General features: G+C 39.1%; 2 protein-coding genes across 2 annotated transcripts in view; one reads left to right on the top strand and one right to left on the bottom strand.

The window, feature by feature from the left end:
• The window catches only part of LOC129718378 (uncharacterized), a 74765-nt gene that overhangs the window by 2034 nt on the left and 51032 nt on the right, over positions 1-21699 (top strand). The window contains exon 3 of the mRNA XM_055669119.1: positions 18602-19107. Within this exon, the coding sequence (XP_055525094.1) occupies positions 18602-19107 (506 nt within the window). The remainder of the gene's footprint in view (positions 1-18601; positions 19108-21699) is intronic.
• LOC129718380 (paxillin-like) lies at positions 10-18707 on the bottom strand. The gene is made up of 4 exons (XM_055669121.1): positions 18519-18707; positions 1919-2131; positions 385-618; positions 10-325 (listed from the first exon to the last, which is right to left on the bottom strand). The coding sequence occupies exons 1-4, from the start codon at positions 18519-18521 to the stop codon at positions 242-244; spliced, it is 534 nt and encodes a 177-aa protein (XP_055525096.1). The 5' UTR covers positions 18522-18707; the 3' UTR covers positions 10-241.

Below are 21699 nucleotides of genomic sequence, written 5' to 3'. Positions count from 1 at the left end.
AAGTGCAACTAGTTTCTTACTCTTTATTTACATGCATAAATAATGCCATAAACACACTTTGGTTGGATAACAAGCTAGTAGTAACAAACAGCGCGTCAGAAGCGATAATTGTATTGGTTGAGAAGTAAAGAGAGAGGACATTTTCCTTGCATGATTGCTCGATGTTGTTTTTTTTTCGGTTAAACTTTCAAGATTGAGAGATGGAAACGTGTTCAGACCGGATCAACCCCGGTTCACGGATCTAGACGCCGCATTTTTCGCAAATCGGTTGTTTATCCTTGTCGGAGCGGAACTTGGAGTCCACCCCGATCGGCTCTTTGCAAAGCTGAAAATTTAAAAAAAATGTCATTAAATCACTCTCTTGAAGACCGGATCGCATCCAACCTTGCACTTAAAGCAATCCTTGTGCCATTTGGCATCCAAAGCGGAGAGGGCTTTCTCGGCGATAGCTTTCTTGCATCCGCCGCACTTTGGTGCGTAGAGCCGTTCGTAGTCAGCCGAGCAGTACGGCTTACCGTTGCGTTCGAAAAACGTCTGCCCGGACAGCTGCTGCTTGCATGGCCCGCCGCAGATGAAGTGCTCCAGGTGCCAGGCTTTGCCCATTGCTTTCACCACTTTCTGTAGAGTAAAATTGATAAAATTCCAAAATTAAAAACTACAACTAAAAATTTTAAACTCAGAATCTAATTTTATCTTCCATGTCCAGAAGAGCTACCGGTTCCCGTATATTAATTTCTGAGTCATACTCTATACACGATTGAAATCGTTTGTTCGAAAAGCAAAACGTTTGTTTATCGAAAAATGGTTTACATTCGATAATAATAAAAGTGAATAACCGTATTTAAGACGCTGAGTTCATGTTCTTATAAAAAGACTATCGACTGTAATTTATGTTGATTTATTACCAGATAAAGCGATTACCGTACAAGCAAATGTGCACAGTAGGTTTTATACCGATTGTAAGCATTGTAAACATACAATCGCGTAATGATTATTTCGAGAATACTCAAAATAAAACCGTCAAGAAGGTAAACACGTAAATCAAGTGAGCGGTAGTGAGTGTTTTCTTTAACCAAAAAGTTGACACCATCGTTAATTGAAGTGCATAGCGCACCTGCTGTGCTGTAGCGAGAAAAAAAACTGCCACGCGCTGTCATAAATCACCCCGGTCGGCCCGAGGTTGCAAATCTATCATAACTATCTAGAAATGCGGTGAAACGTAACATTTCTTTTGACACCAGCAGTAAAATTTGAAAACCGAGACACCGAACCGTCATCATCATCATCGCCAGCACGCCACAGGTCAAGCGGCAGCCCGTTGTTACGCGCCTCGTAAAACATAGTTTTTTCCGTCTCACATTCTAAGTGTTTCAATTTTCCCATTTCCGCTAGGAAAGTGTATCCAAATCAAAGTCGTAGAACGGGGCACATACGCGTTCGTAAATATTTACCAATCTCGATACTGTAAAGGCCATGCCTGGCGTTCGGAAGCGGCGCGAGTGATTCCGAAACGAATAAAGTAAGACGGTTTATTCATGGTATGCTATAATAAAACTAAGATATCACCGGCGGATTCTATTTCTGGAATCACGACGAAATTCCCCACACCCAGCTCTAGTTTTGTTGGTGATCAATGGGTCATTCCGCGGTCGGTTGTGTGGGCGGATGGTGGCGCGAAAAAAAAATGCACACGGTTCGCAAGTGCCACGTAGTCACGGTTGTGGTTTGCAAAGATAACTTAGACACCGCCGTACGCTTGGGCGGCCAAATGTTTTTCTCCATCGAGTTTCACGGAGAGTGTGTTCATCAGTCATAAAGTGACAAATTTTTGACACCTGGATACGAGCATAATTTGGCACTGGCGGCCGAGGGCCACTCGTACACCGCTCAAGTGCGCAGCGCATATGGTACTACTAACCTCGGTGATAATTTTTCTGCACGCGGCACAGATGGCTTGGACCTTGGAATCGTTACACTTGGAGCAGATCGGCTGACCGCCACTCTCGTGGAACTTGTTCTCAATGATGCGCTTTTTGCACTCCTTGCAGGCGAAATGCTCCGGGTGCCAGGACTTGTTGAGTGCTTCCAGCACCTTGTCCTTGATTGGTTCCTTGCAGCCGTAGCAGGTACTCTGGTGTTGGAAAACAAAAGAATAATTGTTAGGAAATGTTAATTGAAAGTACTGTATGTTCTTTGTTTTGACCTAAAGCTTCGTTTCTCAACAATGCGAGTTACGATCTAGTCCTTCAGCATACTTTATAACACTATAATATTACAGCATTTTAAACTAAAAACAGCGTCGAATCTCCTACGAAAGGCAGCAAATCAAAAGGCAGAATCACAAAAAGCAGAATTACGAAAGACAGAATATTTCATAAGGCAGAATAACGAATGGCAGAATCACAAAGAGCACGAATGACAGAATCACAAAATGGTCTATTTTCTCTTTAAAAACACACTCGCGGCCTTCGGCCGACTCTATTGTCCAAGTGAGTGCTGTCCTTACTCGCTACCGCTCGTTCGGACTTAACTTAGGGAAAGAAAACCTGTTTGAATAATCCTAGGAAACCAGTAGATCAGTCATTTGTATGCGAGAGGCCGCCGTTTCCGACGGCGGGTCGGCGGCCGGCTTGGACCGCGGAAACCACGGCAGCTTTGTGCCGCCTCGGTTACTTGCCCTCGTTTATGCGTCTTCGTCGCATGAATTATTTTATGTTAATTACACCCAATAAGCCGTTGCGACTAGTGAAAGTTATACCTAACATCGAAAAGTTACTCTCCGCGACGCCGTGAGAGTCTTGAGGACCTAAGCCAAACAAGTTTGTGCGTTTCGGATCTAATAATTAGGCATGATTTGCACCTCCTTTCGAAACTGGTCATTGCTTGCGACTATTACTGATACTTTTAACCGGATATACTCGAGATCCGGTTATCCGAAGCTCGGATCGGAGGGATATCCGTAATTTTTTTCTGTCTTTTGAAACCCCGTCAATTAAAACGTCTTGGACAGAGGGTTCACTCACGGAGGCAAGCTTGTCTTTACAACCACGACTACTCTGTATGGGTGATATCCCTCCAAGTCTGACGCTTCGCGTCTGGGACGGAGGGGTCGCTCATTTTTTTTTGTTAGATTTGGACCACTGCGACCATTATTTTGATCTTTTGCGGTAGAGGGGTCGCTCATACCGGTCTGCGAGCAGATGCACTTTGGCAGATTTTGTCACAAGGGTTTCGGGCCATCCTAAGTAACGACCCGGAAGTGTTGCCAAGAGAGATAAATACGTCAAAATGCGGGAAACCGGAGAGGGTTTATAAGGCTCAGCTAAAGCTGTGAACGCTCTTTTTACGTTGAACAGTAAGCGAAGTTAGAAGGGCGCGCGAAGTCAGTTTCATTCTAAAAGACGAAACGAAAAGCAAGGGTGTTAGTCCGTGTAATTAAGAAGAAAAGTACAAAAGGAAAAGTCAGGATATAAAAGCTACTTGTGTGAAAGACTTAATTTCAAAGTTAATTGTGTGAAAACCTAAGGAAAAGGTCATTTTAGTAAAAATGTATTGTATGTAAAATTTGGTTGTGTAAAACAAAGCAATGCCTAAATCTAATCTTATTTCTATTTAAAATGGTTATAGTGTACTAGCAACGAATACAAAGAGAAGCACGGAAGAGAGTGTTTTAAAAGTTAAAGAAAAGTCATTTATGTACAAGAAAAAAAAGGTAAAATTTCATATTTATAAACTAGAACGCCTGGGTAACGTAGTTTTAAGAGAGCCTGAAATCATTGTTAATTGTCCCCGAACAGGTCCTTGGGGGGCCTTTTTGTGTTCTGTTCTGGTTTCACCCCAGAAATTCTTCTCGACAGGAGCTCGTCGCCAGGTCGCCATTCGATTTGGCCCAATAACCCCCACCCCGCAGCAGCGGTGCTATACAATACGCCATAGTCGTGCGGAGTGTACGCAAACGTGATCAAGCCCAGGCTAATCGACAGAGATACCCAAACCGGTGGTCCTAAGCCGGTAAACCAAAGCAGGGGAACAGCAAGCAGAAGAAACCGTACAGCGAGGTCGACCCGCGGAAAATTGGAAAGTACAATGAGAGTTACACAGGCAGAAAAGCGCAAGTAAACCATGGTTAAGAGAAATATTTATAGAATCGTGATGAATATATTATAAGTTGAATGTATGCACGTAAGCTTTATAATCCACAATAATTTACACCCGCCACTTATTCCGGTATTCGTTACTCGAAAGTAGTTTCCACCCCTCGTCGCTACTGATTTAACGAGAAGGTGCTCTAAACAGAAGCTTTTGAGCCAGTAATAGTTACCAAGTACATGTTTGGCAAAGCTTTCCACCATGGTCGAGGTCCGCTAGGTGGTTCACTTTCCTGCTCGCAAGAATAAGAGTTGCGTGGATGGTATAGAAGCAGCTTGAGGCTTACATTCACTCCCCATCCGTCATATTTCCTCCCAATTCCTGAGCAGTCGAGGCTAACACCTGTCGGATAATATCCGGATATCAGTTTGATCCGGATTTAGGATATTTGTCGGATATCCGATGCCGGATATTTTAATCCAGATAGTCCCAGCACTACTTGCGGCCAGTTATTAAGTCTGGTTACAAATAATAAAAAATAATTAGTGTAAGGTAGCAGCTTTGGTACCGTGACCAGGATTCGCATCGATTTGCCATCACGCACTTGGCAATTGTGAGTCAGGTTTTGATTCCAGTGATTCTGCTTTTCGTGCCTTTCGAAATTCTGCCTTTCATATTTCCGCCTTTTGAAATATTCTGCCTTGTGTGAACGGAGCTCAGCCTTTCATGATTCTGCCTTTCATGCTTCTGCCTTTTGTGGTTCTGTCTTCTGTGGCGAACCCACAGCCACCGTAATGAGACTTTCAATTAACCTGGCGACAACTTTTTCGGAATTAATTCTAGTTTAGCAATCCTGAACCTGGGGTACACATCTTCTTCTAAACATATAAAAACGCAGCTCTGTCTGTCTGTCTGATCCATATAGGCTTGAAAACTACTGAACCGATCGGCGTGAAATGTTGTATATAGCGGTTTTAGGGACCGAGAAAGGTGACTAAGATAGTTCTAGATCCCTCCCTCTTTTGGAAGGGAGGGGTCCCATACAAATGAAACACAAATTCATGCACATCTCGAAAACTAACCAAGCAAATGACCAAATACCACCCAATATGGGTATTTCCGGACTTGTTATGATGCACTGAAACCACACATCAACATCAGACAACATTTTGAATTGTAAGATGGCGACTTCCGGTGACTGTAAAACTGCCGAAAATGACCAAATACCACCCAATATGGGTTGTTCTTAAACCAGAATGACGCTCAGAGGTCAGAAATTGTCTCTAAATGCCATTTTGAGATCCAAGATGGCGACTTCCGGTTTCTGAATAACAGCCAAAAATGGCCGATTTCCTTCCAATATGAGATTCTTCGGAACCAGAATGATACATAGGAACTAGAAACGACAACAGACACCATTTTGAATTGTTAGATGGTGACTTCCGGTTTCTGGAAAACAGCCGAAAATGACCAAATAACACCTATCATGGGTGATTCTTGAACCAGAATGACGCTCAGGGGACCGAAATTGTCTCCAAATGCCATTTTAAAATCCAAGATGGCGACTTCCAGTTTTTGAAAAATAGTCTACAGTGACCAAATACCACCCATTATGAGTGTTTCTTTAACCTGCTGAAAAATTTACCTCAGACACCATTTTGAATCGAAGATAGCAACTTTTGGGAAACAGCCGAATATACTACATATGGATATTTCCGTGATCGAAATAATGTATAGAAGAGAAGCATTAACCCTGGACACCATTTTAAATTCGAATATGATCACTTTCAGTTCCTGGGGAACAATGAAAATAACCGAATACCACCCGATGTGTATTTCCGGAATAGAGGTGATGTACTAAAGGCAAAAGTCGAGGATGTTGTCATTCCGATAAAAGCAATCATTTCAAACGATATAAACGAATCGCAAGGAATCAATGAATTTGGAATGTTTGAAATTATTAAATTAAACACAAAAATAGGCGGGACGAAGTTTGCCGGGTCAGCTAGTATAACATATATAACGAGGTGCAAGTATTTCCTAACATTTACAGGGGATAGTCAACATAAGTAGGATAGGCAAAATTTTGATGAAATTTTAAATGCTGTAGCTTTGCCAAATGTTATTCGATTTTAATAATTCTAACACCATTGAACTGGAATGCTTTTGAAGTTCCATTTTCTGACCTCAGATCTAGTCTAGGTCACCGGATGTAGGAAATATTCATGAGTTCCGGTAGGCATGTCGAACCTGTCAATTTTTGGATGGATTTGGTGATGGGTTACCTGATAAAAATGCTTATTTGCATCATTGGCATAGATGACAAAATCATTTCTGAATCGAATGGTTCATCAAGATCCGGAATCGACCAAGAACTTATCGAAAAATGGCTATTTTTCATCCGGAAGTCCTCAGTGGAACCTTTAGTAGGGGACATTTACGTTTTTGCACTAAATATAGCGTTTGACACCTCTATCTCCAGGGTTTTTTAATTAGGAATCTTTCAAAAGACATATTTTTGAATATTGGCTTCATTGTTGACTTCCGGAATAATCCGGATGCCCCGAAGGGATCCGGAACGGGGACATTTACATTTTTCACCAAATACATTTTTTTTGTGGTCATACACAAATTATGTGTTTTTATTATGATTTTCTTTAACAATCGTTAGGAAGTATGTTGTATCCCAACAATATAATTTCAATGTTATTGTTTGTGACAAAATATTCTAAATAAGAACATTGTTTAATTGAAGGTTAGTTGGTCATGTTCCATTTCTAAGAGCTCCTCTTGTTCAATTTTATTCCATCCAACATGGATACTAAACGCTTACTTTTATTTAAAACACTGTTCACCCAATAACAAACAGTTTCCTAGTACCGTAAACTGGGGTGACTGATCACCGGGGTGACTTTGATCACTGTGCCTCTTTTTTGAAAATGTGATAAAAAAGCGCTCGTAGTGCTTGGGATTTGTCGTAATTCTCACTGATTGTGTGGATATATGTTCGAATTGCTCTGATTCATGCATTTCCTGCTACAGGTCGGACTCGATTATCCGGAGTTTTGAAAAACATTTCGCTCCGGATAATCGAACCTTCCGGATAATCGAGCCATTTTTTTTATTTAAATTTTCAATATCTGTCATCTAGAATAGTGAGTTTTCTATTATAATAATTTGTATACAATGCATGTGCCGACAAAAAAAAAATAAAAGTTGTCCTTAGACTGTTTGTCGGCGCTTGTTATACATATATACGTAATAATAAATTAGGTTACATTGATTATCTCGAAGATGTAAAAACAAACACTCATGTTTTTTCCATTTCTTGAGTGCCCTATAACGACCTGGACGCTTGATATGGACTACTTTGCGGATTTCAAGTTGTTATTAATTTCGCTTGATGAGTTTTGGTTCAATAATCCGAGAGTATCCGGAACAGAACCGGGACAGGTCTGCTTGTGGTTTTAGGTACTGCAATGATCATGGCCATTATATTACAGGAATATAATAATATTCCTGCCATAATTCCGAAACCGGTCTACCAATAGTGGTTGTCCTTATTGGCAACAAAAAACCATAATACCTTGATTTTGGAGGTTATTGAGTAAGAATTGGTTGAAGGAACGACGAGAAAGCTGCCAAAAATGAACTGCCTAAACGGAACGGGGCTTGTACCGCAACAATTATGAACAACCCCGAACCTCCCAATGACCCGGAAGACAAAAGTACGTTATAAAAATACAGAAACAAAAATACTCCGGATAATCGAACCATTTTCTCCGGATAATCGAGCCCCGGTTAATCGAGCCCCCGGATAATCGAGTCTCCGGATAATCGAGTCCGACCTGTATTTAAAGAGTGTTTTTCATGCTAAAATATTAATTGAAAATAAAGTGTATTTTTGGCGATTTTTGTTGCATTCAACCAATCGGTTTAAGCATATTCAAAACAACAAGTTGCAATACGTAAAGTTGTTTTATTTTGTTCCCAGATTAGTTCTTAAGATGAACAAATATTATAACAATACATTTTATTGTTATTTTTGCAAGTTTTTCCTCGAAGGCAATGTTGAGTCCCAATATTCTTCACAGCGTATTACATATTTCTTCTTAACAAAAACCCAAGACGTGAAGTAACATGCAAATTTGGACAATTTCATAAGTCATATTCCTCGTGGACTAGTTTTTGATGATTTTAGACCACCTTCTCTCTCAGTGAATAATCATTCATATATATTCTAAAAATTTTGTATGAATCATGGACATTCGCCATTATAAACTGTTCACGTAGAACGTGAATGGCCCCCAAATTGCTTTCCATATTTATAAACTCGTTTAAGTCGTTTTAGGTTGTTCAATTTAGTGAAAGTAGCAAAATGTTACTCCAAATTCATCAAAACAATGAAGTGATCGAAGTCACCCCGGAATGATGATTGGTGTAAAATTTTTAGTGCATATTTAAAAACAGCAAAACTGTTGCTAAACTTTTGAAGTAGTGACTGAATCTTTCTCAATGCATGCCAGTACTTGTTTTAAAAATATCAAACAATATTGTTTTCAGTATATTCTGAAAATATTTGAGATACAATCAAAAAAGTGATCAAAGTCACCCCAGTTTACGGTACTAATAATTATTTCCGAGGAGTCTTCATACTATTGGATGTCAGTTTTGAAAGATCCCCAAACAAAATTATGGTCGTGTTGCATACAACGGCATTCAGCGAAGCCAATTGTAGGAAAAATATCAATACGGACACTGCTGATTAACGATTTCTAACATGAATTGACATGTATACAATCGTTGCGAAAACTCGAATTACTCGGTAAGTCGCAACTAGTAGCAGCTGATTTTTGCTTGAGTACTAGTCGATTTTTATAGTTTTGTCGCGACCTTTCTGGTTTCTGCCCCACAGTGCACCGGTAGCATTGAATATTTTGTTGGCCGCGCATAAAATTTGCTCTTCGCTGTGCCCTCCAGTAGCTGTGCCAGCAAAATATCAGCGTACGATGGTAACTGTTGCTGCCGTATGCAAAATAAAGGTAACATGCCCCACAGTGCCTGGAACTTGATTCGTATGCAGCTTTCGTTTCTCAATGTCGCGTACCTTTAACAGCTATACTCCACTCGCTATTGTGTGACAAACTAGACTGAAGCTGAATTTTCTACCCGCAGTCTTTTGTATCGAGTTCAGAGTAGATTTTTGCCATTAGGGCGTGGCCACGCAGCTTAGAGAAAGACAAACAAACCAAAACACTTTGTTGAGTCAAAATGGCAGTAGGCAGTGGAATTTATTCCGTCCATGTCTTTTTTTTTTTGCTATCCGTGCTCGGGAAGCAAGCCAATAGCGAGGGAAATGTATGGGAAAGCTTGACCTTGGAAATTCTCAACTTTTTTCACCATTAAGCAGTAAAGCAACAATGTTAAACATTATATCAAACAAATGTTACACATTTTATTTATCTATCGACTTATAAATGACCAAGATGCATTAAGTCATTCGCTTGCTATAATCGTTTAAAATCTGATTCAACATTTGCCAATTTCATTTTCAATTTCACAAAATGTAATCTAGTATAGAAAACAAAGACGTAGCTCTACGTCAAAAAAACACAAGGGTCGATGCAAAGCCACGACCGCAAAGTGGACATAGAACTACATAAGGTTGTTTGCTGCATTACTTGTAATGAGTATGTTTAAAATTTTGTGCAAAAGAGGAGTTGAAGTACTACCGAATTTTAGTTTGTACATACATCACTGAAAAGCAATGAAACAAACACTAAGCAAACAAGTTTCAACAGTCAAAGTGCATGTCGATTAAAATAACATTTTACTTTCGATTCTAGCGCAAAACGAGAAAATATTAAACTTTCAATAATTTGTTTGTTGTCCTTATAATGACAATTGTCGTTCAATTTCATATCGGATATAAGTTGAAAGCTGTTTTCATACTAAAATTTTGACGGCTCATATTTTTTGAATTGGCAGCATCCCAAAACGTTTGTGTGTTGTCAAAATACGGCAACTATTCATTAGTGGAAGGGCCAGTTACTGTACCTACTACTGATACTGCCAGCTACTGCACAAAGGCAACTTTTTACTAGAGGAATGCCGCTGCACCAGCTGGTCCTGCAACTATCGATGCTGATACCCGCTACAACTCCTGCTGCTATCCATTGCCACAGCTGCGGCCGCTATCCGCCGCTACTGCTATCCGCTGCACTGCTGCTGCTAAGTAAGAACTGTTGTAGTCGCTGTTCAGAACTTATATTAGCAATTTCGGCTAAAACAGGCTCTTATATAGGCCAAATAGCACATTCAGATTTACTAAGACTATAATTCTGTCGACCGTACTTGGGAAAGCAACCATATAACGACCAATGCACAGCACAGTGGTCCAATAAGGCAAAAAGTGGAACTCAATTCCATAGCGCCTTTCATCTTCATCCTAGCTTAATAGTGTCTTCGGAACAATTGTTTGTATGAATTACCCGCATAATCGCAAATTATCAAAAATTATGAAAAGTTTACTGTACTAAAAATAAAAAAACTAACTTTTATGTGTTAAGAGATAGAGGAATGATTTATTCAGAAAAGTTGAAGGAATTTCAAAAATATGAAACTTTGTTGAACAAATAAAAATCCTATCTTCATTCGGTACAAAGTTATAAAGTATATTATATGGAACTTACTTAAAAGTTAGTTTTTTGTACTTAACTTTTGTTAGTGGCATTTTACACGAAAATGTTGTTCAAAAGAATTGGTTAGGGCATACAAAACACACATTTTTGCCAAAGATCATATATCTTCAGGACTTTTACTTACAAAATTATTTCATATTGCAGCTTATTTTTTCGACAATTTCAAGAGTGTATAGGTTAAAAAGGGGCAATTGGAATCATGATGCCAATACTTTTCCTTGAAGTTAAGCTGAAGTACTACTACTACTACTAGTACTCCTTTAAGGTCCATTCGTCCCAATCCACCCATATTAGTGTACGGCGAACATAAATTACAGTAGGTTTTCATATATTAAAAATACTAACTTTTTTGTGTGTGAGTTTATTCGGAAAAGTTTTAAAACGTGCAAAAATATAAGACTTTACTGAACAAACAAAATTCCTATCTTCATTGGGTACAGAGTTACAGAGTATTTTATATAAAAGTTGCTTAAAAGTTAGTTTCTTGTACTTTTGTTGGTTACATTTTACAAGAAAACGTTGTTCTGAAGAAGCATTTGGGTAACAAAACACACATTTATGTCGAAGACCACATATCTCCAGGACTTTTGCTTACAAAGTTAAACAACAACTAGCGAATGAAACAAGAGAAGTTAGAAAAAAATATCTTTGAGAATTTTTTTGTCACAACCTTATCTACGACACTGCTGAAAACATTAATTCTCTAACGTGTATAACCTAAAAGTCATATCTTGCAGCGCCACTTGCGGCAGAGTTGCGAACTAAAACTTGTTGTCATTATTTGAGGCTTTTTATAAATTAAATATTTTCTGAAGATAGTATGTAAACAAAACCGTACTGGTTTGTATTTGAAAAGAAAATGAAAGAAGTTCACGATCTTCAGCTATCGTAATACTGCAGAACGGTTGTTTCGTTGTGTAGCTAAAGCGCTTGTAGAATACGACAAGATACATATATTTATTATTTGCAGTGGTGGGCACTGCTAATCGAAAATTTAGCGACGCTAATCACTAAGCCGCTAACCGGAAAATTTAGCTCGATAATCGCTAAACGATAAACGCTAAACCCACATTAGCGGAACTTTCGCTAATCGCTAATCGCTAACTTTTTAATATGTAAATAGTCATATCGCTATATTCATTGCTCGTGTTTTGTAAGATTTGGACCACTTTGATTTCTTTTAGGTTAAGAAACGAAAACAATTACTTTTTAAAGCTATTTACAATAAGAGGTTCACGAAACAGTACTCATATTTGATTTTGTAAAAACAAGAATAACAAAAGTTTTTTAGCTTGCATTGAAAATAGATACTCTTAGAAATGTTTTCATAAAAATTCAATTATTATCTGAATCGAAAAAGTAGAACCAAAGTTGTCATAACTTCAAGCGCATTGCAATTTACCAAAGTTCTTGGTGTGCCGAAAATTCAATCTAGACCTTGTGCTTGTTCTTTAAAATGCTCCTGTGGCTTGTACGATAACTGGATCTCCATTCTAGGGTAAAAAACTGACAAAAGTAACTTTCGCAGTAAAGTATGTTCATCTTTCGAAGCAATTTACGTACGCCATCAGCAATTTACAGTTTTTCTAAATATTTCTATTGTCGCTTCTCTACAAAGTTTAGCGAATTAGCGATTAGCGTTTCGAAGGCCAAAATTTTAGCGACGCTAATAGTTTCGCTAACCAGCTCAAAAATTAGCGAAATCGCTAACTGAATTTTAGCGTCGCTAATTAGCGAATTAGCAGAATGCTGCCCACCACTGACTATTTGGCTTTCAGTTAGTGCGGTGTGAGTGAATTAATGATAATCTGCCACCGAAGACTGCCAAATTTAGGACTGTGCAACAGAAGATTTCGATATGCTCAGAGGTAGACGATACTGCACAATGTGCACAAATACACATTATTTTAATAGTTTTCATTATTTTGGCAAGCGTGGGTCCCTTCTCACTGCTCGATACCGGGTAATGAGAAAACGGACTCTTTGGCTAAGGTGGGCGCAACAAACGGTGATATTTATGAAAGACCAATTGCCTTTAATGAATTTTTCGCATTTGTACGTCAGAATACGATCATCAGTTGGCAAAATTCTTGGACCAAGGGGGAACTGGGAAGGTGGTTACATTCCATAATCCCCAAGGTATCGACGAACCCGTGGTTCAAGGGGTTGGATGTAGGTCGGGATTTCATTTGCGTGATGTCCCGGCTTATGTCCAATCACTATAGATTTGACGCGCATCTCCGTCGTGTTGGGCTCGGGGAGAGTGGTATCTGTGCCTGTGGTGAAGGTTATCACGACATAGAGCACGTTGTTTGGTCATGCCCTGTACACCGTGACGCCAGGTCTAGATTAATAGCTTCCCTGCAGGCCGAAGGTAGGCAGCCGGCTGTTCCTGTTCGTGATGTCTTGGCGAGCCGTGACCTATCCTACATGTCCCTTATATACGTTTTCCTGAAATCCATCCACGCCCCAGTTTAGTCCTATCCCCTTCCGCCTACATCCAACCAAACGACAAGAACACGTTAAGACCCCGGATCCGGAAACAGCAATCAGACCCGCACGATACTCTCAAGGCCCGATGGAAACAACCCAATATGCCAGTCCGTAATATCTTGGCCCAGCAGCGGAACAAATTTAACATGCTGCTTACCTATGGCAATGAAAACCATCAAACAGCAAACCTGTGCTTTTAATGCAAAATATTCTAGCTTTAAGTTAGATTTAGTTTCAGCTCGTAGTCGGCAGCGAGGATAAAAAATTTGCTTTTAGTTATTAAGATACTTTAGAAAGTAAGCTACCAGATATAATTGGCGCCGTTAAACATTGAATTGTATTTGTGCCGTGTCAAATAAACTATAGATGAAGAAAAAAAAAATTATTTTGGCAGTCTTTGATCGTACACTAACACAATTTGGCTCGTTCCGTACACATTGCTGTAGATTTTAAAGGGGACGAATAAAATTTTCTAAGGACGAAATTGAAACTGGTTAGTTAAAGAAAAAGACAAAATATTTTTAAGAAAAGGCAGAGATTGATAAGTTTTTTATTAAATCAAACGGTTTTGGTTGGAGTATAAAACAATTTTAGAGTATATCCAATTAAAATATTTCAGTTTCTCCAATTATTATGACCACAACAGACATTGTAGCGACATTTCCTTAGTACTACGAAAATTAAGTCCACAGCCCTAATAAGCTAAAATATATTGGTATTCAATTGAATGACCGAATCATTTAAAATAAAAACTAGAAGAATTCAGTTTAAGTGGATCATTTTCTGTAGATGAGAAGATGCACGTAGGCAAAAGTTAACCTTGAAGTGTTACCGAAAGGCAATGTTTTCATTGTTTCATGTTTTCATTCATGTTCTCTACCCATGAAAAATACTCAGTTCGCTACGCCAAATATGTGTGTAAAGTTTCATTCAAATAAAAAATGGTCGATTAGGTTGTTGTGTATTTTCCAAGTTATTTGGCGCAATTCTGCTCAGGAGTCGACTTGGAGTTTGTTGATATCGAATTACCTGATTCTATTAAGATTCGAAGCCATGTCCACTCGCTTGCCAATGCGGATTCTTCTTATGTTAACAATTTACTGAAATCAGTGGATAACTGTAGAGAGACTTTTGAAGCAGTTTTGAATAAAACGATTCTTTCGCTTTATGTTACTGTCGAAAAAAAAAAAAAATTTTTTTTCGCTCGCATGTTATATTGGAAGAAAAATTGTTTAATTTAGTTGTGCATGTTCGTTATAGATGTTATCGCGGAGTGAGTTTATTTTCTAAATTTAAAATTGTTTTTTCTTGGAAAAGTTCGCGGATGGTTGTGCGAGGCCGTGATCAAGATTGGCCAGCTGGTTCCTGCTTTGAAATCATCACATTGTTTGGTGATTTTCGGTTATTTTACACCTAAAGAATTGTTAAACATATATACAGGTGTTCTATTGAAATGTGCTGAGTGCGAAAAGTGTGAAGTTCCACAGAAAAAAGTGAATTTAATTGTGAAAATTTAATATTATTGCGTTGCTTTTTAGATTCACCAAAGTGTTTATTTTTTCTTGTTTTTTTTTTCTATCGCTGCTTGGCGACGGTTTGAAAGTGTGGAGTGTGTGGTGTTATTACATACAATAAGGAGAGTGTTTTTCGAGCAGCTGCTCCACATAGTTTTATAGTGATTGAATGCTCATTAGGGATTTATACATTGGCATTGGCATAAATTTGCACCATATTTGGCTTGTATCTAATTAAACTTGAAGTGAAAATTTGCCAATAAGATCAAAACCATGCATCGCCCCGTTTACAGTGTTTATGTGCTATCTCTTTTCAACGAATGAAATGTTGTATGGATTAAACGAGTGTGTGAAGGCATACATGCATGTTGCCACTGTACTTCCATTTAAAGAAAAGTCCAAAAACGATGAAAACAACTGGAAAATGAAGAGATGAAAGCTAAGTATACGTTTTGTCTTGTCTGTATTGTAAAGTGATATTTTGATGCTTGTTTCTAGTTTTACTTTATGTGAGAAAACAGATACAGAGAGATTTTGATTTCATCGTTGAAATTGTGTGCGCGGTATTTTTTTCCGCATGGTTTCAGTAACAAGTTTTATTTTTGTCCACAAAGTGTTAGTGTGGTTTGTGGAGTTTGGAGTATGTGTTTCTCAGGATTCATATGCTTTGATTTTTTGATTGTTCTAGCTTTTGACCAGTTGTTTTACATAATTTGTTATATTTATGACTAGTTCGGCACTTTGTCAATAAATTTAAAAATATATTCAGGCTTATATGTATATTTGCTTTTATTAAATTGTTGAGGCTTTGGATGCATGGAACATTGCCAATTTTCATATTTATTAGGCGTATTAGGCGTACATTGTTAAGAGATAATCGACGTAAACGCCGAGTTCCTGCGCGTATGTGTCGGCCGGGGGGATTAAAGCGGTTGTTCGTAACGCTTCGGTGTAAACGCGTATTCAGCCCGGGCGAGTTTTGCTGATATATGGACTTCCGGCGTGTGGTGATTTCGCGAAGTGAACCCAGATATTTCATCATATCTTTCTCATCTTCATTAACGTTAAGTCGGAGACTGCTCGCGCGTTGCATCTAAATTATTACATCGGAAATCGAAGTAGATTTCGTTGAGTCGATAAATATCATTTCAACCTCCGCGTCGGTACCTTCCATGAGGTCGTATATCTTCAGATGGATCAACAACGCGCAATAGTTTTAGGTATAAAGAGCATCACCTTACGAGGAGATATACGGTAATTTTAAGTTGCCTCGGTTTAGTCAAAAATCCTGTATCCTCGCGTACGTTTTATTGTTGCGGTGTTACATTGTCAAACTAAATAAGTTCGAATCACATTATGAATATCGTGGCGAATGTAATAAACTTGTAGACGCGGCACTTGTTCTGAAGAACCCGGCATTAGCGCATCGTTTACCAAAACGAACCCTGCTGTATACCTTCCCCTTTATCCAAATCCCAGTGATTTCTCGTGGAAGTGCAGAGGTGTTCTCGGCTTCCAATAAAGCGAGTATCACGTCAACATATTCCTATACAAACTTCTTCTTTGACCTGCATTCGGAGGCGGCCGGCGCTGGTATTGCCTAATATAAAGATTCAGGTCACCTGTTTTTACACATTGAGGATGCATGTTGGTCCCAAACATCATCTGTTGGTTCTTTGTGTAATTACAGCTGATCTGGCAATAACGGAGTAGCAACCGCGGGCGGTCAATCATGCTCATGCTCATGCTCTGTCGCTTTATGTTACTGTCGCGAAACAAAGGGGTAACTCCAAGCACTGAATGATATTAGTAAATCAGTAGATTAGTTGTTTGTTTATAAGAGACCGTCACTGCTGACGGCGACTCGGTCAGTGAACACCTTAGCTGTTGTAATTCAAATTGTCGTTCATCGTTTTTTGGCATATGAAATGCTCATAGTTTTAAAACAAAACCACAACAAAGTTAAATAGTATATGAAACTTTCTCATGGTTTATCAAACACGCAAAAGGTCGTATAAGTTCAATGATATTCAAATGATCCATAAATGCTTTATTATCTCCAAACTATTTTGGTTTTTTTTCTACTACTTTTTGTAAATACTACTCCTCTAAAACCTAAACCGAAACCGTCCGTGAAGTAAACGATTTTCTTTTTATGGAGGACCCTCTTACAGAGGACGCGTCGACTCAACTCGATGTTGTATTCCAAATTACACAAGTTGTTCGTCGAAGCTTCTATAATCTTCATAAAATTATATTTTCACTTGAAACCGACCGTTCATTTTTATTTCTACGGCTGGTTATCGGATCTAGAGTTGATAACACAAAGTATGCTTCCACAAAGTCTTAGTTAATAATGATTTTCACTCTTAATGAGCGCTTTGTTTGCGAAAGGCCACCACGTCCGACGGTGAGTCGACGGCAACAAAGAATTGTGATAGGTTTTACTCTTATGAAGTAACAATCACATGAAGAGTAGCGTTGTAAAAATTGATTGATTGATACAATAACTAGGTTTCTGTCTATGCACGAGATGAAATTGACAATTTCAGGAGTAAGTCATCTCATATCTAGCGGAGTGAAGCCGTCAACCGACTTCGAAATTTCTAATCAATTGAGATATCATTCAGGCAATCATTCCAGTTTGATCTCTAAGGTTATGCTAATAATACTAGATTCTTATATTGATTCTCTATATTTTTATTGCGTGGCATCATTTCAGACATAAATTAAATAAAAATGATCTGGGTTTACTATCTGTCCACCCACAATGACACAAGCAGTAAAATCATCGTGAAAGCATGCGAAAAAAGGGAAAAACACATTTTATAGGAGAACGCCGTTGGACCTGGATCGCCATTTGGATATTATCGTCAGGTCCTTATAACACAATATTTGGAGTAAACAAATTCCCTCCTATGGATCCACAGTTGAAAGACAACATTCACCTACATCTAAATTTATTATTTTGTTGCGAGTTCATTTTACATGACAAATACTACAAGCTTGGGGAAATATTTGATACATTATTACTGCGCTTTGTAACACCCAACCGTCGTCGACGGCGGCGGCCGGTTTTCGCGATCGGACGCGTGCGATTCTGCTCGCGAGCCGTGTGAAAAATTCAAACGCCACATTATTTATCAAAACACACTGCCACTTGGCCGAGAGGTTCCGCTAGATTTATCCTGCTCCAAAGGTTGCGACGTGGGCGTTAGAACGCATTTATTCATTCATTAATCGCTGCTAGGAATTAGTCGCTATGTCACACAAAGCGGCCAATAATCGTTAACGGGAGATTTTCCTACGATTAGCGGGGTACCACCCGATTTACTGTCGTAAATTATTTCTGTTTGATTTATGATTAGTGTGAATGTCGCGTAATTTTTAATTAGAATACTTATTTCTAACATTTATTTCATGTTTGGACAACAAGCGGTCTTAGAAAAACGAGTAGAATGTTCCTTGATGAACACAAAACCTACAACCAAACTAAAAACTTATAATTTTTGCACAAAATAAACATTTTCCTCAATGTTATTTATTTTCACTAAACAAAATTCCTGTTGCTAACTTTTTCACTTGTTTGCTTCTTTGATTATTTTCAAAGTTTTTTTTAAGATTCTTCTCCATTTATTCTTCTCCATTAAAAATATTTAACAGTAACTTTTTTTCTACTTAGATATTTAATGAATCAAACAAAACAGTCAGAAAAACATACCATTTTGAACCAATCCAACCGCTTTCGGTGCCTATTTCACAAGCAAACTACTTCTCCAATAAATATGCTTTATGTTCTTGCAGCATCCAAACACCACATCCACTGTCAAATCCCCGCGAACAACCTCTGCTTGCGCTGAAGAACCGTCCGAAGCAACCGAAGTCACGGGTGCGACTGACCAACCCAAGTGTGTGGAAAAACGTTTTTCCACCAAACTGCCGATTCCGTCACAGGTGCAACCACTGCAAGAGCTACCGAAGCAGGGAAAGCTCGAAGCAAATCGAGTATCGAACGTTCCCGCCAGGGACGGAGGTGACGGGAAGGTTTCGCCGGATAGGACGAAACGATCGCTCGATCATGTGGGCGACAGCCGGAGCAGCAGCGAGATCGGAAAATTGGTCGGCCAGAAACGCCAGACCGAGGTGGAGACTGTTGATTTGGAGATTAGCGGGGGACAGTTTTCTTCCGGTGAAAAAGGTCCGTCGGTGAATCCGATGGTGGCCGCGGACGGTACCAAGGTTGCAGCATCGGGTGCCTCGGTCAAGCGCTCGGATATGCGCCGCAGTCTGCTGGAGGATCGAAAACGGAGGTAGGTGAAAATGTGTTTTGTATTTAGTGAAATTCCTGCGCATCCGAAACAGGTGCGTAGGTGACAACCGAGGCGGTAAATTGGCGTTTTCACTTCGAGGCGGTTGTCGTTTGTAGGTTATTTACTTCGTTTATTGTCTTGTTATTCATTACAACGCCGGGCCCTGTTTTCATTTTGCAAGCAATGCGTTTGATGTTTTTATATTTTGTGAATCTAATGTGTTTGCTTCAATTTTAGTAACTACATTGCCAGACGGTTTTTACATGAAATGCTTCAAATTTTATTGTTTTTATCCTCTCAAATCTGATGGTGCACTTGTATATTTAGACCATCGTTACTACTGTTTTCAAATAAAAATAGTATACAGAACGTCACAGGTACAATTCAAGAGTAGTTGTAACGATTTTATTCATTAAAACCAGACTTTCGGTCATCAAAATAAATAAATTCGAAACAGATGGTGTTTGTACTCCTTAACGATTCAACTGGAAGAATCGTTCCGAATTGGCATTCATTCTGTAATACTTGTAGCATCTGTTTTCACTAATTTTACGGTATCTATTCTAAATGCATCCTTTTGCACAACAGCTATGACTAATTCATCATGCATCAGTATTAGTGTCATCAATTGATATCTTGAATTATTCTATTTTGCGTGTTTCTAATGTCTTTTATTAATAAAGTCTATCAGTTTTCCTCATCGTCAATGACATTTCGTCATATTCCATCCAAATTTTTTTTTTTTTAACATTAGTTTTCTGAATTATTAGTTTTCTAAAAATTGAAAATTTCAACATGCTCTTAAAAAACAATAAGACGAAATTGATCATTTTACAAACGAAAATTATACGAAACATCAATTTTTTTAGTAAAGTAAAAATTAGTTATTTGGTCTTGACTAAAAGGGTTTTTACCAAGCCTAGTTTTGATCATCAGAAAAACCGGGTTTATTTATTTTTTTTCATGAACACTCAATAAAACCTCTTACTAAGAAATTCAGGTTATTCTGCTTGGAAACTATTGAATAAAAATTAGGTGGGTTGGTGCCCGTCACTGATAATTTGGAATATCTATACTAATTCGCAACAGTTACTTAAGGCCGTATATACCTTTTTACTTTTCAAGAAATGGAAAAAATATATTGAAAATGTACTTTTTCTTGAAAACATTTTCTCAAGTTTTTAAGGAGATTTTAGCGAAAGGCAGAAAGCTAAAGTGTTTTGAAGCAATTCTCGTCACAGCCCCATAGCTAATGAAAAGAAAAAATGATCTCCTTTTTCATGATTGACGAAAAACTACCTCACCGATTTCCTTCATTTTTTTTTTGTTTGTTATTACGCTGTCGATCCTTTTTTGACTTTTTGATGCTCATTTGCTTCACTTTCAAAGTGATATCTACTTTTGAGCTAGTCTTTTTAAATCGTCCCTAACACCCGCCGATCGGACGTCCTCATCCACACCACACCACCACGGACCAGCAGCGGGAGATCGCCTAGGAGTGGTGAGGGGCAAACACTGGGCAGTAGACTACTCGCAAAAGCCACCAGTACCCGGAAGCATCTCCGACGGAGCAAGTAGTGCCGCTTCCACCATACAAAATGCACTAGTCCGCCCATTGGTGCCGATTCCAGTAAGTTCTCAATTACGCCAACTGGTCGCAACTTTTTATGATTCCTGTCGGATTTCGTTTTTGTACCACGATTCTGTGCTGACACCTGCACCGAGCTCCCTTAGTAAGGTCGTGTGACGACTTCAAACGGCGAGATAACAACCGGTGCAGGTGACTCCGTCCCGTAACACCTGGCAGGCCTTTCAATAGGATGGCAGCGTTTTCGAAGTCGAATTCATCGACTTCTGTGAGGTTTTCAGTCGAATAATATATAATATGTCGAATATATATCTTTCGTACCGCGTGACCGCCCTGCCGTGTTTTATGGCCGCAGAGTACCACCGGGAGAACCGGGAAGCGTTTCACCTTGGTGCCCCTAGAACAGATAACTTGTTCAGAGGCTTAAATGAGTTTGCTCGTGAACATAACGTTGAGACGATAAACCCGGCGATTTACTACTATGCGATACTCTGACGCATTTGACGCACATCTGCATACACTCGGAGCTTGTGAAATTATTAAAAAACTATAATCTTCCTAGGGCAACTACTTGGGGCTTTGGGGCCACAAGTTTTCTATCTTTTCTCGACCAATGTACTACTTTCTAATCTGGCGTGTAACTCGATTTGCTGCCACCATAATGCGAGCACAGGCCCGGTTTTCTTTGTTGGTCATCTCTTGTCACTCCGCATTAAACCACGATTCTGTGCTGACACCTGCACCGAGCTCCCTTAGTAAGGTCGTGTGACGACTTCAAACGGCGAGATAACAACCGGTGCAGGTAACTTCGTCCCGTAACACCTGGCAGGCCTTTCAATAGGATGGCAGCGTTTTCATTTCCAGCTTGATTCGCGGTGAATGGGAGCAATATGACCAGGTATCTGAAGCAAGGCCTCCTCCAGCTTCGGGCTACCATCGACAAAGCTAAAAAGGAGTACACCGAACTTGTGACTCGAGTTGAAGCCTCCGAAAAAGGGGTGAGG

This window comes from Wyeomyia smithii, chromosome 1 (assembly GCF_029784165.1).
Source record: "Wyeomyia smithii strain HCP4-BCI-WySm-NY-G18 chromosome 1, ASM2978416v1, whole genome shotgun sequence".
NCBI lineage: Eukaryota > Metazoa > Arthropoda > Insecta > Diptera > Culicidae > Wyeomyia > Wyeomyia smithii.
This window is presented reverse-complemented; position numbering and strand designations above follow the sequence as displayed.

Coding starts and splice junctions, on each gene's coding strand:
- LOC129718380 (XM_055669121.1), bottom strand. Junction 619..1,918: donor GCAGAAAAATTATCACCGAG/GTTAGTAGTACC, acceptor TTTACTCTACAG/AAAGTGGTGAAAGCAATGGG. Junction 326..384: donor AGGATTGCTTTAAGTGCAAG/GTTGGATGCGAT, acceptor TTAAATTTTCAG/CTTTGCAAAGAGCCGATCGG.